At 38.4% G+C, this 24,084-nt stretch overlaps 1 protein-coding gene across 2 annotated transcripts in view; it reads right to left on the minus strand.

Moving 5' to 3' along the window:
• The window catches only part of lpar1 (lysophosphatidic acid receptor 1), a 34,459-nt gene extending 13,913 nt beyond the window's left edge, over positions 1–20,546 (minus strand). The window contains exons 1-2 of one of the 2 annotated variants that reach the window (XM_085164761.1): positions 20,065–20,546; positions 187–942 (exon numbers count right to left, since the gene is read on the minus strand). In XM_085164761.1, coding sequence (XP_085020887.1) covers positions 187–925 — 739 coding nt within the window. In that variant the 5' untranslated portion in view covers positions 926–942; positions 20,065–20,546. The other variant, XM_085164762.1, reaches the window with a different exon arrangement.
• Between the last annotated feature and the right edge of the window lie 3,538 nt (positions 20,547–24,084).

A 24,084-nucleotide genomic window follows, 5' to 3' on the forward strand; every position in this document is an offset into this window, starting at 1 on the left:
ATTCAGTGTTGAATGTAACTGATTAACACATGCATCGTTTTGCTGCTGCTGACGACTTCAGATGTTGGGTCATTGTTACAAAGACAAATACATATATAGGCAGAGGCATCCTGCTAGAAAGTCTAGGTTAGTGATTATCAAGAGATCAACAGCTACAGTACATAGACTGAAAGTGAATGCTCTTACCCAACACAATGACCACAGTCTTCAGAAGAGACATCATGGTATCTCGGTTGCGTCGTGGTCCAGAGCTGTGCCGTGACATCCTCATGGTTCTCTGCCTCACATACACAAAGATGTGGGCATATAGTGTCACCATGACAACAAAAGTCACAAGATTAAACACTGCCCAGAAGACCAAGTAAGAGTTGCTGTAGAGAGGTGCCATGTTGGAGCAAGACTTAATGCTACAGATACAGTTCCAACCTACGCTGGGTATCGCCCCCATGACTATGGACATAGTCCAGATAATGACAATCACAACCACCACGCGCCGGTTGCTCATGCGTGTGTGTAACTGCATGCGGAACACGGTGATGTGGCGTTCAATGGCGATGGCAAGCAGGTTGGCTACAGATGCAGTAAGGCTGGTGTCAATCAAGCCCTGACGCAGCAGCCATGTCGAAACAGTCAGACGTTTTGTGTTTGGTCCCGTGTTGAACATCAAGTAGAAGTACGCCAATCCAGCAAAGAAGTCAGCAGCTGCCAGGTTGGCCATCAGGTAGTAAATGGGGAAGTGGAATCTCCTGTTGACGTAGATGGCGATCATTACCAGAAGGTTGGCGAGCATGATGAAAATGCACACAGTGATGCCAAGGCCCATCACCAACCGGCTGTAGGTGTCCCAGTCGTTAGCAAGAGGCTTGTCGCTGCGGTTGTAGAAAAAGGTGATGCTCTCATTATAGTAGCATTGTTCCTCATCCATGGTTGTAGTGGTGTTTACTAAAATGAGAAAAGACATGAAATACATAAATTTTTCATAGAATACTGTCTTTTGATGTACACTTGAATACCATAGATTTAATTTCAAAAGGGAGGTTTATTTTTCAGATCCATGGAGCTGAAACAACATGCACCACCTCAAATCAAAATCTGCATTATGAAGTCAGTGCTGTTTAACTTTTTTATTGTTTCCTTTACTTGATCACCTCGTGTAAATCACACCTGTGATGTTAAATCATCACAGAAGGAGCATTAAACTAAACAAAAAAACACTTTCACTGAATGTTCAAAAGCATGTGGCATATGTGAGTATTTCAGCTTATTTGATTATCTGATTGCAGTGCTGTGTGAGTGAAACGTGAATCCTTTTCTCAGATTTTATCTTGACAGGCTGATACTTACAGAGGTTTTGCTAGAAATTGTTACAAAACAGTAGATGCAGTGTGATTAAAACGCCTTTGTGTGCTTTAAATGTGAGAATCTGGGCCTATTCATTACAATTTTGATGTGAAGCAATCTAGTATATTAATCTATATCATAAGCATGCTCCATGTTAGTTGTCATCTATAGCAGTCACTATTATCTCATAGAAAACATACACTGTCCAATATACAACCATGTGTAAAATGAAGCTTGTGTTGCCTACAAGTCACAGAAGTTTACAAGTTTACAGAAACAAATGTGCTGCATTTTTTGTGCCTGCAGGCTTGCCTTTTTTTTCACCTGGTTGAGGTTTACGAGTATTTATGCTTAAAAAATGCATGAGGAGGAGACTGAGCGAATGTGTGTGTGAATGGGTGGATGACTGAATGTAGTGTAAAGCGTTTTGGGGTCCTTAGCGACTAAGTAAAGCGCTATACAAATGCAGGCCATTTACCATTTTACCATTTACTGAGAAAATAAGTAGAAACAACAGCATCATTCTCTCTCTCTCTCTCTCTCTCTCTCTCTCTCTCTCTCTCTCTCTCTCACTCACACACACACACGCACGCACGCACGCACGCACGCACACACACACACACACACACACACACACACACACACACACACTACTCACATGAGTATATGTGTTTGTAATAAAGCTCAAGTCCCACACGGATGCTGGCTAGTGTCTCTCATGCACCTAAGACCGGAAACAGGACCTCAGGGCATGTTTGTGTGTGTGTCCTAGAGATACAGACACAAGGAGGACTGGAGAAAAATGAGGGGACAATGACTGAAAGAACAAGTATTGGAAGTTTTGGGTCAAAGGCCGGTGTTTTCTTTTTTGTCTTTCTTTTAAATTTTCTTTTCTTAATCTTCTTCTGTAATCATCCAAATTCTTTGAAACCCTTCATGAAAGTGCCAACATGAAGAAACCCCCCCCCCCCCCCCCCCCCCCCCCCCCCCCCCCCCCCTTAGCTAACTTGCAATTTTGGGAGAAAAAAAATTATTACAACCTTCACCTCTAAAATAGTCACATGAACAATCAATGAAGCAATGTTGAAAGCATTGAAAACTTAAGCTTGCCAAAACCTGCAGGTCTAACCAATAATTTTGCTCAAGACTGTGCAATTGTTCCATAGTGACTCATGCGTTAAAGTATAAGTTTGGTATAAACAGCAAAATGAGCAGTGTGTGATATACCTACATTGCTTAGGTGCGTATTAGACGTTGCAGTGCACCAATGGCAACTTAAAGCTGTTTGCTTAAAGTTGAAACCAGTTAACCCTCCTCTTGTGTTAGCTTTCTGTTATCATCTCTTATGTTAACGGGTCAGTTTTGACCCGTGAATAAAATCAGTTATAAAATACACTAAAAACAATAAGTGATCATCCAATTTGTTTCTCATCTCTTGGTTATCATGTTAGGCTTCCTTATCCATGAAAATGTTGGTTTTAATGCTTTTGGTGTGGGCCTGTGGGTCTTTTTTTGTCACTATACCCCTCGATTTCAATTTAAAAAAATTGTAAAATTAACCTCAAGAGAATCATATTAATAAATAAAAGGTTTTTGTGTTACCTGACTATTACTGAGGGGTATAGGACACATCTCTTAAATAAATCTGTTTTATTGATTTTTTTCATTTTAAGATTAATTACTAAAATGACATCTATGGTGTTACGGGTCAATTTCGACCCATAGATATTTACATCAAGAAAAGACAAAAAAAATTGTTCTTTTTTAGCAGTAGACCTTTAATATAAACTGAAAAAAAGGAAAAAGTCCACTCCTCCTTTCTTTTGGTTATAGTTGTGGGTAATTGTGGGCTTTTTATCACTTCCCAATGATACAGCTACATCTTTGTGAAGTTTCCTTTGTGAAGTTCTTGTCCGAGGTCATATCTGGTAAAAAATAAAATATTACAGCTGATATTGTGATCCTGCAGTCCAGTGGTCATATCGAGGACCACACATTTTCATTGTTTCTTCTCAGGGGTCCCACTCACAGCTTTGACTGTGAAAATCTGTACATTCCAGCCATAGTTGGTTTTTGCATCACAGGCTTCCCAGATTTTTCTGCCGTATTTCCCTGGCTTACTGGGTATGTATTGCCGGTAGGGGCATTTTCCTCGAAAAGTGGACAAGACGTTCATCCCCTGTCACCTCTGGCCCTGGGATGAACATCAGGGGAAGAAGCTGCACCCATCTCTCCCAGACATCCCTGATGGGAGCAAGCTTGTCAGACCTCGGTCTGTTGTCAAATCTGAGGACTCCTGAATCAAAATGATATTAAATGTGTGAAGTGACATCGTTGCCCAGAAAATGATCAGATGTGTCTGTGTCTTCTGGATGATAGTCCACATTGTCTTCCTCCTAGAAACCTGCCCATCTGAATCGCTATGCTGCTCTGTGTCCTCTCCTTCATTTTCACCAAAAATATGATGCAGAACTTGGCTCACTGTGAATCTTCTTCTCATTTTTGTATGCTGCAAATTGTAAATGTGCACTCTGGAAGTCAAATGGCCACTCAAATGAGTGAATTCACCTCACATGTCCCGTCTTTATTTTGTTTTGTTTTTGTGCAGGTATACTGCAAAAAACACGCAAATTAAGAATCCCCTAAAGCTCATATGATTAGGAGAGGAGCTTGCTGTCAATGTTTTAGCTGACAGTGCACTTATGATTTCAGTTTTGGCTTTAATTATTGCTTTATACTCATAATATTATACCTGGGTCGAAACCGACCCTAACAACACAAAGGTCATAATTTCAACTAGGGCATTTTATAATTTAGTGAAAATAATTTTTTTTGTTTTATTTTGTAGAAATAGAGGTTCCTGACAAAGTCAAAAAGCCTTGATACAATAAACAAATGTTTGTGATTTGTTTTATGCATTTGAAATTTAAAATGGGTCAGTGACGACCCTAACACGAGAGGAAGGTTAAGCAAATGCTTTTCTGGATTTTATTTAGATTTCATTTTATTTATTTATCTTTATTTTCTTAAAGACCAATAAAGAACTCCAGCTGCAGCCATATTTGCCTGAAGCACCAGTAAAATGTTATTTTGTTTACTAAAATAGCAGTGGTACATTGTATTAGCAGTATTGAATTATAGCTAGTTCCAAGCCTACGGGATGTATCTGCTTCTTAATTTCCAAACACTAACCAGACAACGTTTGAAAGTAGGGCCTCCTTTTCAGACATGCTTATGCTTATTTACCAATGTTTTGTTTTGCTTTTTTTAATGGTTTTGTCTATGTGTAAGCAACGATCATTCCCTGTGTTAATACAGGTCATTTAATACACTTGTGGAGAGACTTATGAAACTCTTTGGCAACTGATTAACTATGGAACCGTTGGACCTTGGTTCACAGCTGTTTTCACTACACCAACCACCAATATGTAAACTCACGTGGTCCTTTGAGATTGTCTTCCATTGTTATGCTGATGATCTACAATTATTTACACCAATTTCTGGAGGAAATGGATATGCCTGTTAATTTTGGTGAAAAGATGGTTTTAAATCTTAAGTATTACTGAACTAAAACATGGATGGACAGGAAGCATTTATTTATTTTTATTTATTTATTTTTATATATTTATTGTTTAAGAAAACCCTTTTTATTCATTCAAATAGCTTTCTTTCACCTGAGAAGTTTTGCTAAAATCAGACGTATTTTGTCGTTCAAATATGATGAGGTTCTATTTTATGCCTTTGTGGCATCTAGTTTGGATTATTGTATTGTTTTACTATTAGGATACCCAAAGAAGAGGTATGTTAGAGGTCTCAACGTGGTTTAGAATGCAGCAGCTTGCATTCTTACTGGTTCATCTAAATATGATCATTATACTTCTGCGCTTTGCCTCTCTTAATTGGCTTCCTATTTATGCAAGAGCAGACTTTATATCTGCATTACATTCTTCTTGGAAGTCGAAAAAGCCGGACAAAACAGGATTTGTTTTGCCCCTTAGCAAGGTAGAGCCATTCATTCATGATTACTATAGTGCAGTGCTTGTTTGCTGCAGCGCAGTCATGGACAGAGCCTGGTCAGTGCACTACATATGGCTTATTTAGGGAGTTCCAAATACACAACAATGGCAGTATAGATTACAAGTTTTCCAGTTTTACTACTCTTTACATTCACTGCTGCCAGCTTGGATTAAGTTGTAGTTAGCTCTGTTAGCTCTGGTCTGTGCCTTCTAAAGGACTATAATGGAAAGCACTCTTTAAATAAATATATTATTGTTAATAAAGAGGGTTTTCTAATTAACCTGCATAGTTCTTCCATACAAAAATTAAAATATAAAAATTTTAAAAGAAATAATATAAGGAAATCATTCAAAGACCAACATTTTAAAATGACTGACAACAGAAGATAACTTGCAGAGGTTTATAGTATACTGAGTCCAGCGAGCAAATCATTTTCAGTGTAGTAATGTGCAGTGTCCAGCGCTGTAAGGAAACTGCATTGTTTATGTTTTTTTAAACCAGGATTTATTTAACCCTCTGGGGTCCACGTATGTGCCAGGGCATCCAGAATCACATGACCAATTTAAGACGACACAGCAACAAGATGCTGTCTCCAACTTGGGTCGAAAGTGCGGATTTCAAACTATATACCAGTTTTTAAATTATGTTGATAGGCCATGTAAAACCGGAGTTATGATAAAAAAAAAAAATACACGCAATGTTATTTTCTGAGTGTTTTCTTTTTTTGGGGGGGGAGTGGCACAAATAATTTATGTAATTTATTTGATGCAGCACACCTGATTGTTCTGTAAATAGTTTTAAATGGTTATATAAAAAACACCTGAGGCATTTGCTGCATTTTTAGGTAAATAGTACCATAGAACTTTGTTGTTTGCAAAACTTGCAATTTTAAAAAAAATGTACAATTTGTATTTGCATTTCAAGTTTTGAAAATGATTCGTTAAACATATTTGTGGTTTTTACAGTAAGAAATATAACTTTTTTCTACTCTGATTGAGTTTTTTGTCTGAATTTAGATCAATTGTGCTAATACACTATGTCAAAATGAAACCATAACTCCAAATTCAGATATGTGAGGTTGTGCTGAAAAGAATGATACCAAACAAGGCAAGATAAACAGTTTTAAAAGGTGAAATGTAGAGGTCAAATCAAAAGTAGTCAAAAATGGCCAATTTTACCCTGGATCCCAGAGGGTTAAATAGAAAGCTGTATGGCCTCACTGCAAAAGAGTGTTATTAGGACATGTGAAAATAAAGAACACATCTGTTTTTGAAGCAAACTGCTAAATTTGCAATACTCCCCCCTTTTCCTGTTTGTAATGGGTGTGTTATTTCCTTTTGGTGTCTGTGGAAGTTTTTTTGTTTTTTTTTCTTAAAGAGGTGACTGTATCATTCCTGCATCTAATTATTAAGATTTTAATCATTGCTCATGTAAGGCAGTCAGTCAGCAATAAGGAGAGGCATTATGAGGAACAACTAAATGACAGCAGCAACACTAATTTAAAAGAAAGTCACAGGGATGGAGTCTCCATTTACATTTACAATGACCGCAGCGGATGCCCATGTCGTCGTCTGCAGTTTATGGCCATTAAATGTCTGGAGGGAGCAATCAACAGGGCATTAGATGCCTGAGACAAGTCATTATCAAAAGAAAGTGGAGGAAGTGTCAGTGACCTCTCACTTTCATCAGACCTTCAGAGCCTGTGGAAGGAGATCCTGTCATTGTGTATGTGTATGTATCTGCATACAACAGTTGATAGCTGAATATTGTACAAGACTGTGTAAGAAAAAGGACATAGAATGAGGGGAATTTCGTTTTTTGTTCCTGAACAACACAAAGAACAGTGCAGTGACTTATTTTTCAAGAATTTAAATGTGCTTGAGAGTAAGAGAGGAACGTTTGGGAAGTGTGTAGAAGAGAACAAAATGCTCACTGTGCCCAAGTGTGTGTCGACACACTCTTCATGCTTGTTAGTAATGTGTGTTAAAGTCTGGCTGTGCGGAGTGAGAGACTCAGTGTGTGTTTTGTGTGTGTAAGTGTCTAACAGGCTATGAAAGGACCACCCTGGAATCCATAGATGTGAGGTCATTACTCAAGGATCAACAGCAAGGCTACATCCGTATATTGTCAATGTACGCCTAACTGACACATGCATAGGGGCTAGTTGTTCTTCACCATTACTTATTCACGCTACAATAAAGTGCTAAATTGACAATAAATGATGCAGCCTTGCAGGGTGAGATAATTTTTCACCTTTGAAAAATTGAGCTACTAATACTCAATCACAAAACCACACGGTTCCTAGAATATGCATCCAGTACCACATACAATGGATGCTATAGTTTGAAATGAGGTAAACAAAGGACCATAGATTTTTTTTATTACTATTAAAAGATTTATGGAAATCTTCAACACTTTGCTTTAGGTTAGCTGTAATAGAAACGAGCTCATGGCATTTAAATCTGTTAACACACTTTATGGTATTAGTAGAAAAGCACTGAATCAGGACTGCTATGTCAGCATGTGCTACATAGTAAATTGTTTATCCAGCCCATTCTCATTGCAAGGACATTAAATCTGTCATTTTCTCCAAATTACACACAGGGCGTCTTTTCACACGAGTGGCTGTGGACCAGGTTTAGGTAATAGTCACGCAGATCTGTTACATCTGTCAGATACACTAAGCAAATGCCATATTTCAATGTGTTGACTTAATGCTGTGAGCTCAAACCACAATCTTTTACTAAATCTAAGTAGCTTTTAGTGTCTGAAGTGAAAAAAGTGAGTTCAAATCAAACAAATCAGCAAGTGAAAACCAAGCAAAACAAAGTTCAAAAAGTCAAAGCTTCCAAACAGGAAGCAAACCACAGTTTCCTGGCAGACACATCAAGCGCTCGGCCTCTGCTTTTGCTTTTGAACTACACTAAGCATGAGGACTATAAAGAAATAATTCTTGGGTGTTGATTTTCTTTAACAGTTTGTGCTAACACGGCTCTTTTCTGTGAAGATAAAAGAGATGCACTTAAGATTTAGTCAATTTAGCAATTTTTCTAATGGCCTTTTATATTTACATTTGCAGGAAAATGTAAATTAAATGAAGGTTGTTATCAGGTTGTTACCATTGTTACCAAAAAATACATAAAGTCATTTGTACCTTGCACTTCATGTTTAGATGCAATCCTCCATATCTGAGCTCCTCCATACTTGTTATTTTAGTGTCTAGTCTTGCTTGTTGCAAACAGTTGGCTGTGTCAAATTCTTTCCTTTGACTTTAATAAATATCCGCAGCTTCACATAGCACGCACAGAAAAAAGAGTCCACTTACAAAAGTTTAATAACAGCAGACTGGTCAGGATCTGATTCTAAATATTGCTGTTTTGTGCTGTCTTCACATGTGACACACAGATTTGAGATTTATACAGCAGAATAATAATGCAGTCCTAATGCTAAACTCCATCTGAGCTGCATCATCTGAAGAACTTACTAATTTTCTAAAGTAAGAATTTTTTCTTGTATCAAAAAATAGAAATTTTACATGTCCTCTCCGAACACAAGTGGCTCACTCTGATATTTCCTGAGAGAAATACTTGCCTGAAACCTATGCATATATCAGCTTGTCAAATAACAAATATGCAAAAATCATCTTGTTTCTCATCCTGTCACTACCCATTTGTTTGTGTTATACTTGGTTAATTGCGCTGATCATTATTGAACTGAAGTGGCTGCGAGTTCATAGATGAGCATATTATGATTGGATTATCTGAAGAGCTATCCACTGTAAATTGAGTTCTTATGCATCACTGCCTCATGCTCATCAGCTGAGCAAATTTGATACTTTGTTTTGTTGTTGTTGTTGTTTTTAATTGGCTCCAAAACAAATGTTGCTTGTGAATGTATTTTGCACTGTTCTGACAAGTGCCGAGATAAACCAACTTCAGTCACTGCCAGACAAGAAGTCCACCAAACACTTAACAGTAGAGTCTGTTCCCACTCTATTGAAAATGCATCATCCAGCCTTCTGGCTGCTGTTATTGAAATGCACCCCTGAGAGAAATACCTTTAAGAAAATCACCCTCAGATATGATGTTATTCTTACACAGAACAAGAATTTAGTCTGTTTTAACTAATATTTATTTAGACACACGTTGAGGCCAATCACTGATCTGGGATTCCATGCTAAGCAACATATAGCCCTCATGGAACTCATGAAAGAGAAGAAAAATTGTATGTATCATACATTGTTTCACCCATAGTGATCTATAACTAACATGTGCATTAAAGGCTGTATATGAAGTATTGTAGTCTACAAATTGTCTCTTTCTTGAATGAGTCTCACTGATGTAGCATTTCACCGGGAAACTTCTCTTTTCTTTTTATGGAGAAAATGATACATCTTCTAGCTTTGGAGTTCAGACAGAAATATGACCATTTGAAGCTTGTTTATATGTGAGGTCACACACTAAAAAAGCTAATGAATGTTTCAAACAGGATCCCTGCAGTTTATCAGTGTTGTACTCCAGAGTGAGCTCCTGGCTCTGAGGTTTTTAACTTTGAGAAAAATAATTATTTATTTTCATAAAAAGTCACAAAACATGTAAGAATGATTACAGAGAAGCATAAATTATCAGAAAGAGAAAAGGGAGTCATTTAGTGCACAGCTGGGGTGAAATCATGATTAAAAAAATGTCTAACTATTTTTGGTACATAAAATGAATCCTGTGGAGCATTTTTCAAATTGTACTTTGATGTGAATGATTTATGAGACACAGGAAACATATGAAAGTGATAAAAAAGGTCTTCTTTGAAAGCTTGCAAGGGGTTCATGAGCTAAGGCTCTTCTCTATATGTTTACTTAAAGCGTAAGTGAACACCTTCCCCCTTTTCCAATTTCTAACATTAACAGTGTCAGCTATTAAAATATTATATATACTTGCAATATAAAGAGACTTAGTCTGAGTGAGTTGCTGTTGACCCTTACTTTGCACCTACTCTACTGCTAAGCTAACTAGCTGTTTTCCACAGAGTTTGTAGTTTGCATTTTATAAACTACATATTGATCAAAAATGACTAAAATGGAGGAATTTTATTTCTTACTATGTATCAGGGTATATGGTATGAATGTATGCAAGGCTACCCATATGTTTGGAAATGTACTTCAAATGGGTTCAAAAAGTCTTTTTTTCTACATTTCAATGCATTTTAGATTATCTATAGGAAATATTTGGTTGCAGCTTGATTATTGGGAATTTTAAATGTGTGTCTAATCCATGTTCGACTCAAGTGAAACCAAAAAGTCTCATAACTTCCCACGGTTCTTCCATCCCTCACCTCCAAATCTCTTTCCTTTTCTCTTTCCACCTCTGTGTCCCCCTCTCCTCTTTGCCCTTGTGCTCATCTTCTGCAATCTTTTTCTTCTCAGATTTCCTCTCCTGTTGCCTGCTTCTTTTCCTCCAGCTCCCTCCTCCCATCTTTGCCAACTCTCCACACAATGTGCCCATTGTTTCCATCTCTCCCACCCCAGATAGCAGAGACGCTGGGCTTCTACAAGCTAGCATGCACACAAACACTCAGCCACATAGGCTTTCATTCTAAAACTTTATCTTTATCATTACAAACCACACACACACGCACACACTTGCACATACACTCAAACAGTTGCTGTGTACCGACAGAACTCGGAACAAGGATTGGATTGAGAGCCTGTGTTGAGTCATGAGTGACTGCAGGCGTGACCGGCTGATTCACAGCTCATCAGAGGATGATACCCTTCGAACCACTTCCATCACAGCACACATGGCCCCAAATGGTCATTATACTAGAATAGAATAGAATAGAATAGAATAGAATACTACACCTTTGTAGGACTATTAGTGTAATCAAGCACCACAATTGCATAAATAAACCAGAATGCAATTCAGTAGTGAAATACATAACCAACATTGTTGGCTTGCTTTAATTGTTGCTTTGTTTATCTCAGAAAGAGCCCTCTGGTAGTGATATGAATGCATTTAGGAAATGTAGGAGCTTCAAACATACACAATATTCTTTAGTGACAAAAACCACACTAAACAGTGATAGGCTAAATATATCGAGTATACTATACATAATATTGAACAGAATTTTCTACCAAAACATTATGGTAGTAAAATAATTAAACAAATAGTGCATTTTAAAAGATGAAAAATCATATTTCAGGCATTTCAAGGAGCAGCGTTTCATCACACCACCAACAGAAGCACATTGGGAACGGTTACTCCTGGATGCGCTGACAAAATAATGTTTCATTTCACAAGGAGAAGGAGTTAACTTCTAAATTACATAGAGAGAGGCGGCTTGGTTTCACAGTGGCTTTCGGTTTTTCCAAAGCCACTGACAGCAATTTGTTATTTCTAAATAATGGGCAGAATCATAAATAACATATAAAAGCTGTTTTAATTTGGCTATAAATTCTCACAGGGACCATAGCTTTGGTAAGTCTCGTGACAACCAAAATCCAGCTCACTAGTTATTATCTATGTGGTGGCATATAATGCAGCTTTTCATTTTGGAACTGTCATGTAACTCAGATTATTAGCTTTAAGATCTTTCCCATCTGTCCCACATGTTTAGGTAGAGCACATTTTTATGCTAGAAGGCATAAAAAGGGGAATCTGCTATTAAAAATCCTCCTTCTTACAGTGGTTTAAGATATATTTTAAAAAGAAACTGTGAAAGAAAGAAAAAGATGCTTAAAATAGATGAATAATTGATGGACGGTTGCGTGAATGCATTTAAAACAGTCTAAGAACCGTTTATAACAAGTGGTTTTATTATAATAACTGAAGTATTTAACAATGACTGAATTATTATTATTTTTACCTAAACAGTCACTACCATATGTATCAGTTTGTTTTTGTTTTTGTTTGTTTTTTTCTGGATTTTATTAATGGGCGTGTTCTCTAATGAAATTGCACTATTAGAGACAGATTCCACAAATTACATCACCGGAGCTCAGATGCAATATGGGATTGCGTCAGTGTGGTCTGCAGAGATTTCAGGGTTTGACTCAAAAGTGTTCTTCAAATTCATCACTTTAATGACCTGGCCTGTCAAAACCATTAATGCACTGCACTGAATAAAAACAAATGTGTGCATGTGGTCATAATTTGAAATGATAATTAATTTGTGTGTATATCTAGATTTACATATGCATAAATGTATGTATATGTCTGCATCTTCATCTGTGTATGCTCATTGGATACCTTTTTTATTGGATACCAGATCCCATTTTGTCTTCCAAGCTGCCTTAATCCTTCATGGCTGAGATTCAACAAGGTCCCGGAATCATTCCTCAGAGATTTTGGTCCATAGTACCATGATAGCATCACACAACTGGTACAGATTTTTCAGCTGCACATCCATAATGGGAATATCCCATTCCACCACATCACAAAAGTGCTCTGTTGGATTGAGATCCAGTGACTGTGGAAACCATTTGAGTACAGTAAACTCATTGTCATGTTCAAGAAACCCGTTTGAAATGATTTGAGCTTTGTGGCATGGAGTGTTATCCTACTGGTAAACCATGGTCATAAAAGGCTTTAAGATAAAAGTCTGACCCTACCATCGAAATGATCCAGGGGAAATTCAGACTTATCACACTAGGTAACATTTTTACAATCGTCTATTGTCCAATTTTGGTAAGCCATATTTGAATTGGAGGCCTGGTTCCTATTATAAGCACACAGGATGGACATTTGGTATGGTACCTTTAAGCAGATGTGCTACTGTTGTAGCACATCTGCTTAAAGGTTTGATGTGTTGTGCATTCAGAAATGAGTATCTTCATATCTCAGTTGTAACAAAGGGTTATTGGAGTTTCTGTTTATTTCCTATCAACTCAGTCATCTACCACACACTGGATATATTCTTTTACTTGGGTCATTTTCTGTAAACAGTAGAAATGGTTGTGCCGGAAAATCCCAGTAAATCAGCAATTTCGGAAATGCTCAGACCAACTCATCTGACACCAACAACCACATTCATTGTGGGGCGATCGTGGCTCAAGAGTTGGGAGTTTGCCTTGTAATCGGAAGGTTGCCGGTTCGAGCCCCGGCTTGGGCAAGACACTTCACTTGATGCTCACTTTAGCAGGTTATCTTGACTATGTCAGCATGCCTAAATGCACTGAGTTGCTGCCATCTCTTTGGCTGATTAGATACTTCCAGTAACACTATGAGTAATGTGGGACTCATTTCAATCAAAATATGTCCTTTGATACCCACAAAAAATATGTAGAGCGTCTTTGTAGAGTTTCTGAATTTAGAGATGCACAACATCTCTAAATATATACTTCTTATTGAAATCGATATTGATATTGAAATATCGATTCTTCCGATACCAGTAATTTATGTTCTAGAATCGATTCTCTTATTAAAATATTGATATTTTAGTACTTTGGGGCAAATTTGTAGTTTTTACAGTTAAAAGGAACGCAGTGGAAAGAAACTACTTCATTCGGATCGTCTACATTGGAAGGAACTACTTCCTCTTACGCCTTTCATAGTCATATGCGAAACACGGCTGTATAAATGTGTCGCAGCCCCTGGCGTGCGCACTCACAACAATGGCTGAGCGTAAACGGAGTCATGTGTGGACGTATTTTACCTTCACAAACAGCCAAGAAGTGGTTTGCGATACATGTGGCAAGAAAGTGAGGTGTTGTGGCAACACCACTGACCTCGTCAAACACCTCAGAGTAAATCATATCACAGAATATGACGAGCTTATGTTGAGGCGAACTGAAGAGGAGGAGAGGGACAGGTGCTGGTAGGGCGAGACAGACGTTTGTCATAGAGTCCTTTAGTGCTGCAGGCAGCAACATGCTCAAATAGCGCACAACTTCAGGTTTTTTATTTCTATATGATAATTCTGCATCATTAAGCAATGAGAACAAGTAGTCTGATGTCCTGTAATCATAATGAAGCTATATTATTTTATTATTACAATTACATAATGCAATTATATATTGTATTATGAAATACAATGAAACATTAAGTTTTTGTACAGAGTATCGGATCAGTATCATCAATTCCACCCTGAATTTTACTTGGTATTGGATCAGAAAGGAAATCTGTGGTATCGCATATCACTACCAGGAACAAAAAAGACAGGTAATATTTCTCATATGTTAGCTTCTCTTCATTGGCTCCCTGTTAAATTTAAAATTAAATTTAAACTCCTTCTGATTACATACAAAGTCTTGAATAAGCAGGGCTCCTCATATTCTAAAGACCTCATAGGATTGTTTTAAAAGAGCATTTCACTCTTCGACTGCATTGAATTATACTACTTTAAAATGCTACGTAACATCTGAAAAAAGGGTTAGTGTCATTGTTTCACTTCAAAAAGAGCGTGGTGAAGTACAGAAACAAATAATCATACTAATACAGTACCCGCAGAAAAATTATTTCCTCATTATGGTGTTTCTTAGTTCCTCTTTCTTTCATGCATGACTGACACCTTTCAGATGATTTTAACCGTCTTCTGCCACAAGGCCACACATGATCTGTTGCAAGGAAGTTAATGAGTGGTCATTAGAGAAATAAGTGGTAAGTGCAGGATCTATGTCTTGAACCATGTTAGCATTAGAGCCACTGAATGTGTTTATCTCTAACTGATGTGGTCCAGTGTCTGGCAGCACGAGCCTACAGTACTGCACCATTGTGGGTTGAGCTCCTGACAATGTAAACATCACATGGATGAACACTTGGCTTTTGGTCACACTGACCATTATCCTTTTAAGCCCTTAAAGCCTGCCTCTCAATAAAGAAGAACTTGTAAGTAAAGTGGTAACATAATATGACTGTTCCATATTTTGGAGTGCCAAAACATGTACTGTATGCATCCAAAACACTTTGCAGTAAATACACATCTACCCTTTGTGCAAGTGATTGTGTATTCTAACCTAATTCATGTAATCTTTCTGGGTAAATATCGGGTCCATTTTCTTTTCTGTTAGCACTAGCTAAACTGTGGAATGAAAAAACAATACCTTACATGATGACAGCATAATAATATGTACACACTGATAGTTGTGAGCAGTTTGTGTATAGATTTACCAAACTGTGCAAAACTGCTTTCTTTAAATATTTATGAATGTTTCCAGCATGCCATGACGTTATCTGAAGTTTGTTTGGAATATACAGTAACTACATTAACATCAAATATATTTACTTCCCAAAACAACATTCATTGCGTATCACTCGTAGCCATGCAACCACAGTAGTGTTAATCTGACAGCTGTCAGTTTCCTGTCAAAACCACAATTTATTTTTTCCATTTATCTAAGGTAATAAAAAATGAATTGTAAAAGTAGAAGACGGCAACAAAGCTCCCTGTGGATAAACAGAAGAAATGGCTACATACATTGAGAAAAACAAACAACTGCCTCCAAATAAGTAGTTATGAGCAAATTCTATCAAAATCTATCTATTAAAAGCCAAAGGTAATGTTTTCAGAAGATGAGATATACAGCTATAATTACTTGATCCCAGAACCAAGAACAAGCTGAAGTTTGAGAGATATTTTCAGATATTGTTTATGTTATTATGTTATTGACAGTAGCTGATAATAAAATATATCACAACTACTGTATTCATTTTAGATTTAAGGTCCTTATTGCATCATTTTTAAATTTTGATTAATTAACTTCACAGTAATGACTCAACTGTTGGACTTTTCTAATCTAATTTTACCTAACATAAATGTGATACAAGGCACTGAATGCTAAAGATGTGCAAAGGTCAAAGACTGTGCAGACACTGAGGAGCATAATATCTGTAATTCGTTTTAATAAGAATACATGTGCATGTAAGTAAAAGTCAAGATAACTTCAGAGAGAGTATCAGTGATTCTAAAACCATTTATAACTATTTGTGCTATCTTGTGTATATTTTTTTATAGCTGTGAACAGGTCAAAGGCTATTTTGAATTACTTCCTTTTTTAAATGGCCCTTGAAGAAATTTATTTTCTGCAGCAACTGCTCACACATTCATGCAGGTTGATGCATGAATGTGGAAACAATCTGGACCTAAGGAGTAAGAATGGGTGGAATGCAGTTCCTTAGAATAGGGGGAGGAAAAATCGGGGTTCCAGTAATCACAACACAGATGTTTCAAGAACCCAGGCTTTTGATGGACGTCAAAGCTCATGACGGGAAACATAAAGCAGTCATCTTCAGGGGAGACAGTAAGTCTTTGCAATGGGAGTTCTGTTTAGTTTGATAAAAGAGGTCAGAAGTCAAAAGAATCAACTTCTCTGGAATGACTTTCAGATGAGTATGTTTCTGTAACCCCATCAAATCTATCAACAACAACTTTAAGGGCTAAGAACCTGAGGTGCTTCTCTGAGCCGCTTTACTTTACTTTGCTTTACCCATATTTTAAGTGCACTTGACTAGTAAATAAAAATGTTTGTGGCCTATATATATCTAAATCTATATATAGACAAAGTATCATTCAACAAAAGCACTCAAACACTGTCACTTTAAATCATCATCAACTGTTTTTTAATACAATGGCATCATAAGTCTTTTACACTTTTTATCTGTTGTTTTTTTCCTGCTTGTTGTATGCCACTATCATCTCTCACTTTCTCTCTCCCCGAGTTGTCTTAATTTTACAACACTCTACAGTAGCTGTGTAAGTTGTAAAATGTTGCACTAAATGAATTTGGTTTGTGTCACAGAGTGCTGCAGCTACTTGAAAATGTTATTTTTGTTACCATAAGATGATGCTAAATGAAAAAAAGTGCAGATATTTGCAGTTGGTTTTTTTTAAATAAGTACTTGAGAATGACTTAAATAAGCTATATCGAGAGTGAACAAGTTGACCTAGTTCAGTAAATAAGAACTATGTGGCTCACTACACTACTGAAGAATTTCCCAGAAAAGAAATGTCCAAAAAATGTGAGATTTTGTATATATGACAATAATCGAACCACTGTGTTTGTTGGATTGATCTCCTGTTTCTTAATTTTTACTTAACTTATTCACACTATCCATCAAATAAGTAAATAAAACTAAATCGATATTCAACAAACTATTAAAGAGAAATATTTTATTCTGGTTGCTTAAGGCTGTAAGAAATGTTGAGAATGTCGAATCCATGATTAAAGTCGCTTCCCAGGCTACGTCCACACTAGCCCGGATGGATTTGAAAACGACCTTTTCGTCTAAAAACGCTCCGCGTCCACACTAGCGTTTTCACTCGTTTTCACAGAGTTGTGCGTCCACATTAAAAACACTTACGTTCCAGTCCTGCGCAAATGCGAGTGACAATTTGAAGAAAAGCTATCTGGAGCATGTACAAACTGATATTAATCTTTTTTAGGGCTGTCAAAATTGAGAGCAATCAAAACAACTGCTGTTTAATGCCCTCCGCTATCTTTGTTTAATTGGTCACATGACTGCATTACATGACTAAAATGCATCATCGTTTAAGAAAGTCTGCGTTTTCGAGTGTCCACACTGTGAAGGGACAGCTCCGTTTTGAAATGTATTTATTTTCGAGAGCGTTTTCAAAACACTACGTTTTTCCTTGAGGAAAATGCCCGTTTTCAAACAAAAACGCATTAGTGTGGACGTAGCCAAAGTCATTTGAAATCTCTCTTCAGGAGTTCTAATGGTCCTATCACTCTCTTTAGCATCAAAGACCCCCTGAGACCTGTGACAGGGGGTGGTAGGTAAGCAGTGGTCTCACGCTCTCTTTTGAATACACAAATAAACACACCCACTCAGACACAGAGACACCATTTGAGTCCCAAATTAGTGTTAATCAGGAAACATCAAAAGGGAGTGACAGCATGTATCAAGCACCGTTTTTCCCTTACAGCAGACCTTCTCAATCAGTTCAAATTTACTTTGATGACACAGAAACTCTGCGGTCTTATCACATATCTTGGGTGCATGTGGAAACTTTGATTAAAAAAAAGGAAGGTCATGAACTTAATAAACTGTTCTGGTCAAGTTTCAAGGTTTTTGGTGGGTGTATAACATTCTTCAAAACAATAATAATACTTTAGAAGGAATAGGCATATAATGAGCAAACTGCCAATAACAGGAACTAAAAGGAGACAGTAAAACGCATCACATCAGCAACACAGCTGTGAAGTCTTTTGTCACTTTCCAAGCAAGAACACAGCCAACTGTGTTTATTTGAAAGCATGACCCAGGCTAAGGTAACAGAAATCCATCCCTGAGGTCTGTGGAGATTGATGACAAACCAGATGTGTGTGGCTCAAAAGAGCTCTTTCAGGAAACATAAAAGTACTCAGTTATGCCTTTTTATCTCTTGTATAGATGTGAAATGGTTCATCTTCAAATGGAAATTTGCCATGGGGAGTTTTGACTAAGAAAACTCAAGGAAGGACAGAACTCAAAAGGATTTATTTCACCCTATATCATCAAGAACATCTTAACTCAGCTTAATTGTTGGGCAAGTTAAAGTTTGAGCAAACCTGTTCTAAATTAAGTCCCACGGGTCTCAAGGGAGATTCAGATTTTTCCATTAAGAGTGTTTTACAGTGCCAATAACAGAAACAGAGCTTTTAAGATGTGCTTTTGTCCGATAACAGTCAGCAAGGTCCCCACAAGAGCAGTTTCATGTATATTTATCTCCAGTTTGTTATGCATGACTTATTATGACTAACCGACAAACAACACAGCATCTGATCAGAACCTGTCAGATGAAAAAAAAAAAAAAAAACAAGCATTCCATCCCAGTTGGTCTTAAGATGTTGGAATTATTGCTCCTTTTGACTTTTAGACTACAAGTTGACCTCTGAGCTATCCATCTCTGCCATAACAGGTGAAGCCTGTGTACCCTAAATTCATACAATTAAACTTAACTATCTTGTGTTCGATGAATAACTAAATCACTTTGTTTCCCAAAGGTGTTACTAAAGTCTGCTAAAATTGTAACAGTTACAGTTGATTTTTAGGGCTTGAGTAGGGTAGATTGACGCCTGCCGGCAGAAGACAGAGTCAAGGCGTTTTCTTTGGAAAGACGCCAGCACTACAAGAAATGCTTCAACATGCTGCTGGTGGTTTGGTCATCTGTAATACTCACACTGACAGCACAAGTGTTTTCTCTTGAATAACCGATGCTGGTTAGAATGGGTTTCGATTTGATTTGGGGGAGGAAGACTCAGAGATTCGATAAAGAAATCTAAAATAAGATCATAAGAACACATTCTCTATAACGAGATCAGCGTGGAAAATCTAAACAGATGTCAGCCTTTATAAACTCCTACACCCAACGCCCATTAATTTTTTTCCTCTCACTCCCATTTACAAGTGTTGTTCCAATCCCAGAGTTTGATAAAGAGCCCAGTTCTGGCGCAACAAGTCCTTCATTCCAGCCGCGTCCCTGTTCTCACATCCTCTATAGACGCACAACTGCGCGTCTCCCGTTGAAATAACGGTGCGCTGAGGGGCTCCAGGCATCTGCTAATACCATCAAAGCCTTTATCTGAACTGACTGCTCTATCGCCACGTCTACGTGGCAGGTATACTTTTGATTATGAAAAGATGCCCACTCTTAGGCATATGTGCATAGTAAGACACAGCGGTCCACATAAACCTATACATGTACCCTCCTCTATGTAACAAATGTTAAATTATGGGGAAATCTCTCAACAGTGAGGATAAGATATCAAATACTTACAGTGTCCTGCATGCAGTGAGAGCAGTGGGTAGGTGGTTTAGCTTACTCCCTGACTGGTTCCTGGATGTCCAACTCAAGTTTGATCCGGAGTGTCTAAAATTCCTCCAACAGACAACTCATACAGACTCTGCCTGCGCAACTCTGAAGTCAACGCCGCAGCGGTGTAATATAAGATTTAAAATCCAACATGCAGCCAGGTAACCCTTTCATTTTATGTCCGTGCGGGGGGAAAAAAGCGAAAGATCGGTCAAATTTTCCCACCGCTATGTCCCGATTTTGTTTGTTTTTTGGCTTTGTTGTTTTTTGGCTGGTTTTTTTTTTCAAAATTTTTTTTGCAAGTTGTTTTAATTTCCCCCCCAGATGTCGAAGCCTTTACGCTCTCTGCTTCGTCTCCGTGCCTCTCTGCGCTGGCGCGGCTCTCTCCTTCTCTCTCTCTCTCTCTCCCCCTCTCTGTCTCTCTGGCCGACAGACTGCCACACAGACTGCACAGGACGGGACCTTTGTCCGCATGTGACGTCACTCACACGCACAAGCCGACACGGTGACAGAAATGCCATATCTTTTATCAAGACAGGACGTTTACAAACAGACTACATTGCAATTTTATTTAGAAAACAGGATGACACACAGTTACAGCTAAAACTTGCAAACACGGCTGCACACTGAAATACAGTGCACAGAATACACAAGCAGCTTTAATACAGCTGAGTGCATCACATAGCGTCACAGAGCACTGTCTGCTCCATTCCCACAGCTTAGACTAAGGAGTTTTTTGAAATGTCCCTCTATAATCCACGTGCAAACAATATATACCCAAAGGTACCATAACCGGAGCTTTTTCTTTGTGTCTTGATCTTGACAGATCAAAGTGAATTTTATATTTTGCAAACTAACACCTAGTTAAAAATAAAGCTCTCTTTTGCCAGGATGCTCTCACAAGTTGTTCCTCTTTAGTGAGCCAGAAAGCTAAACAAGTAGAGTGACTATTCATTAGCTGGTGAAAAAAAGTATGTCTATTTGTCTGAATTGCCTGTGAATAACTGCATTTCATTTGAAATAGGGCTTCATGAGTTATACTAGAAAATCAACAAGTTGTTCAGTTTGCACTGCATGCATAGTGGTGTATTGGCCTTGACCCCCTTATGCTTTGAAAGTCATTTCTATAAACAGATTCTGTATATGAATATGTACAGTGGGGCAAAAAAGTATTTAGTCAGCCACCGATTGTGCAAGTTCCCCCACTTAAAATGATGACAGAGGTCAGTAATTTGCACCAGAGGTACACTTCAACTGTGAGAGACAGAATGTGAAAAAAAAATCCATGAATTCACATGGTAGGATTTGTAAAGAATTTATTCGTAAATCAGGGTGGAAAATAAGTATTTGGTCACCTCAAACAAGGAAAATCCCTGGCTCTCACAGACCTGTAACGTCTTCTGTAAGAAGCTTTTCTGTCCCCCACTTGTTACCTGTATGAATGGCACCTGTTTGACCTCATCATCTGTATAAAAGACACCTGTCCACAGCCTCAACCAGTCAGACTCCAAACTCCGCCATGGCCAAGACCAAAGAGCTTTCGAAGGACACCAGGAAAAGAATTGTAGACCTGCACCAGACTGGGAAGAGTGAATCTACAATAGGCAAGCAGCTTGGTGTGAAAAAATCAACTGTGGGAGCAATCATCAGAAAATGGAAGACATACAAGACCACTGATAATCTCCCTCGATCTGGGGCTCCACGCAAGATCTCATCCCATGGGGTCAAAATGATCATGAGAACGGTGAGCAAAGATCCCAGAACCACACGGGGGGACCTGGTGAATGACCTGCAGAGAGCTGGGACCAAAGTAACAAAGGTCACCATCAGTAACACACTACAACGGCAGGGAATCAAATCCCGCAGTGCCAGACGTGTTCCGCTGCTGAAGCCAGTGCATGTCCAGGCCCGTCTGAAGTTTGCCAGAGAGCACATGGATGATACAGCAGAGGATTGGGAGAATGTCATGTGGTCAGATGAAACCAAAGTAGAACTTTTTGGTATAAACTCAACTCGTCGTGTTTGGAGGAAGAAGAATACTGAGTTGCATCCCAAGAACACCATACCTACTGTGAAGCATGGGGGTGGAAACATCATGCTATGGGGCTGTTTTTCTGCCAAGGGGACAGGACGACTGATCCGTGTTAAGGACAGAATGAATGGGGCCAAGTATCGTGAGATTTTGAGCCAAAACCTCCTTCCATCAGTGAGAACTTTGAAGATGAAACGAGGCTGGGTCTTCCAACATGACAATGATCCAAAACACACCGCCCGGGCAACAAAGGAGTGGTTCCGTAAGAAGCATTTGAAAGTCCTGGAGTGGCCTAGCCAGTCTCCAGACCTCAACCCCATAGAAAATCTGTGGCGGGAGTTGAAAGTCCGTGTTGCTCGGCGACAGCCCCAAAACATCACTGCTCTTGAGAAGATCTGCATAGAGGAATGGGCCAAAATACCAGCTACTGTGTGTGCAAACCTGGTAAAGACCTATAGTAAACGTTTGACCTCTGTTATTGCCAACAAAGGTTATGTTACAAAGTATTGAGTTGTATTTTTGTTATTGACCAAATACTTATTTTCCACCCTGATTTACGAATAAATTCTTTACAAATCCTACCATGTGAATTCATGGATTTTTTTTTCACATTCTGTCTCTCACAGTTGAAGTGTACCTCTGGTGCAAATTACTGACCTCTGTCATCATTTTAAGTGGGGGAACTTGCACAATCGGTGGCTGACTAAATACTTTTTTGCCCCACTGTAGGTGGGCTGTTTGGTACCAGAAGTTGTGTGGTATTCAAGCTTTACTTGTAGGCCAAGTAAACATGTCTATGGGAAAAGAGGGATTGCACATGCTATTGCTTGAATATTTTTTTTTTTTGACTGGCAGATGGAACAGGAAGTGTATGTCTGTCAGCTAAAGTGAAGATTTTTACTTCGGGCTGAAATCTATGCCTCAGATACATTGCATCTGCAAGCTCCTCTCATACCCTACAACGTAGTCGTGACCTGGCGTGCACTCTTCTGGAAAAGTAGCTACACATTCTAGCAATGCAATCATAGTCCCAACACAAGGAATCACAAAGGTCAGCAAACTTACAGAGGGATAATGCCAAAACTATCAGAACAGATGTGAGGAAATGTACAAAGAAGTAGAATAATGCGTGAGAGAAATATGTCTGTCTTTGAAAGCCACAGTCCTCTACAAAGTCCTGGTATTTTCTAAATTGGTTGGCATTTCATGTAAAACACGACACAGCTACAAGCAAGTTAGCACATACAACACATAAAGGATGGTAATCATGCAGACCACCTATGTAGGTTATGTGACTTCCTTGCAGAAGTCTAAATCAGGCATAAGGCCAGAATTGCTTGCGTCCACGGGCTACATTAGCATGTAGCTAATAGGTTACAAGATCACACTTGCAGCTCATCGAGGGGTTTAAGTACTGTTTCTGATGACTAAGGCTACGTCCCTCGTTTTCTCTTCGTTTTGGCCTCCCATCCACACTGAAACAGCATTTTCCTCAAGGAAAAACGCAGCGTTTTGAAAACGCTCTCAAAAACGCATACATTTCAAAATGGAGCTGGCCCGTTGCAGTGTGGACACTCAAAAACGCAGACTTTCTAAAACGATGATGCATTTTAGTCATGTGATGCAGTCATGTGACCAATTTAACAAATATAGCAGAGGGCATTATACAGCAGTTGTTTTGATTGCTCTCAATTTTACAGCCCTAAAAAAGATTAATATCAGTTTGTACATGCTCCAGATAGCTTTTCTTCAAATTCTTTAATTCTCACTTGCATTTGCGCAGGACTGGAACGTAAGAGTTTTGGGCCGTTTCAATGTGGACGTACATTCTGAAAACGACTGAAAACACTAGTGTGGACGCGGAGCGTTTTCAGATGAAAACGCTGTTTCAAATCTATCCGGGCTAGTGTGGACGTAACCTAAGACTCACACTTCTGACACACTCACCAAAG

This window comes from Neolamprologus multifasciatus, chromosome 7 (genome assembly GCF_963576455.1).
Source record: "Neolamprologus multifasciatus chromosome 7, fNeoMul1.2, whole genome shotgun sequence".
In the NCBI taxonomy this organism is placed as follows: domain Eukaryota; kingdom Metazoa; phylum Chordata; class Actinopteri; order Cichliformes; family Cichlidae; genus Neolamprologus; species Neolamprologus multifasciatus.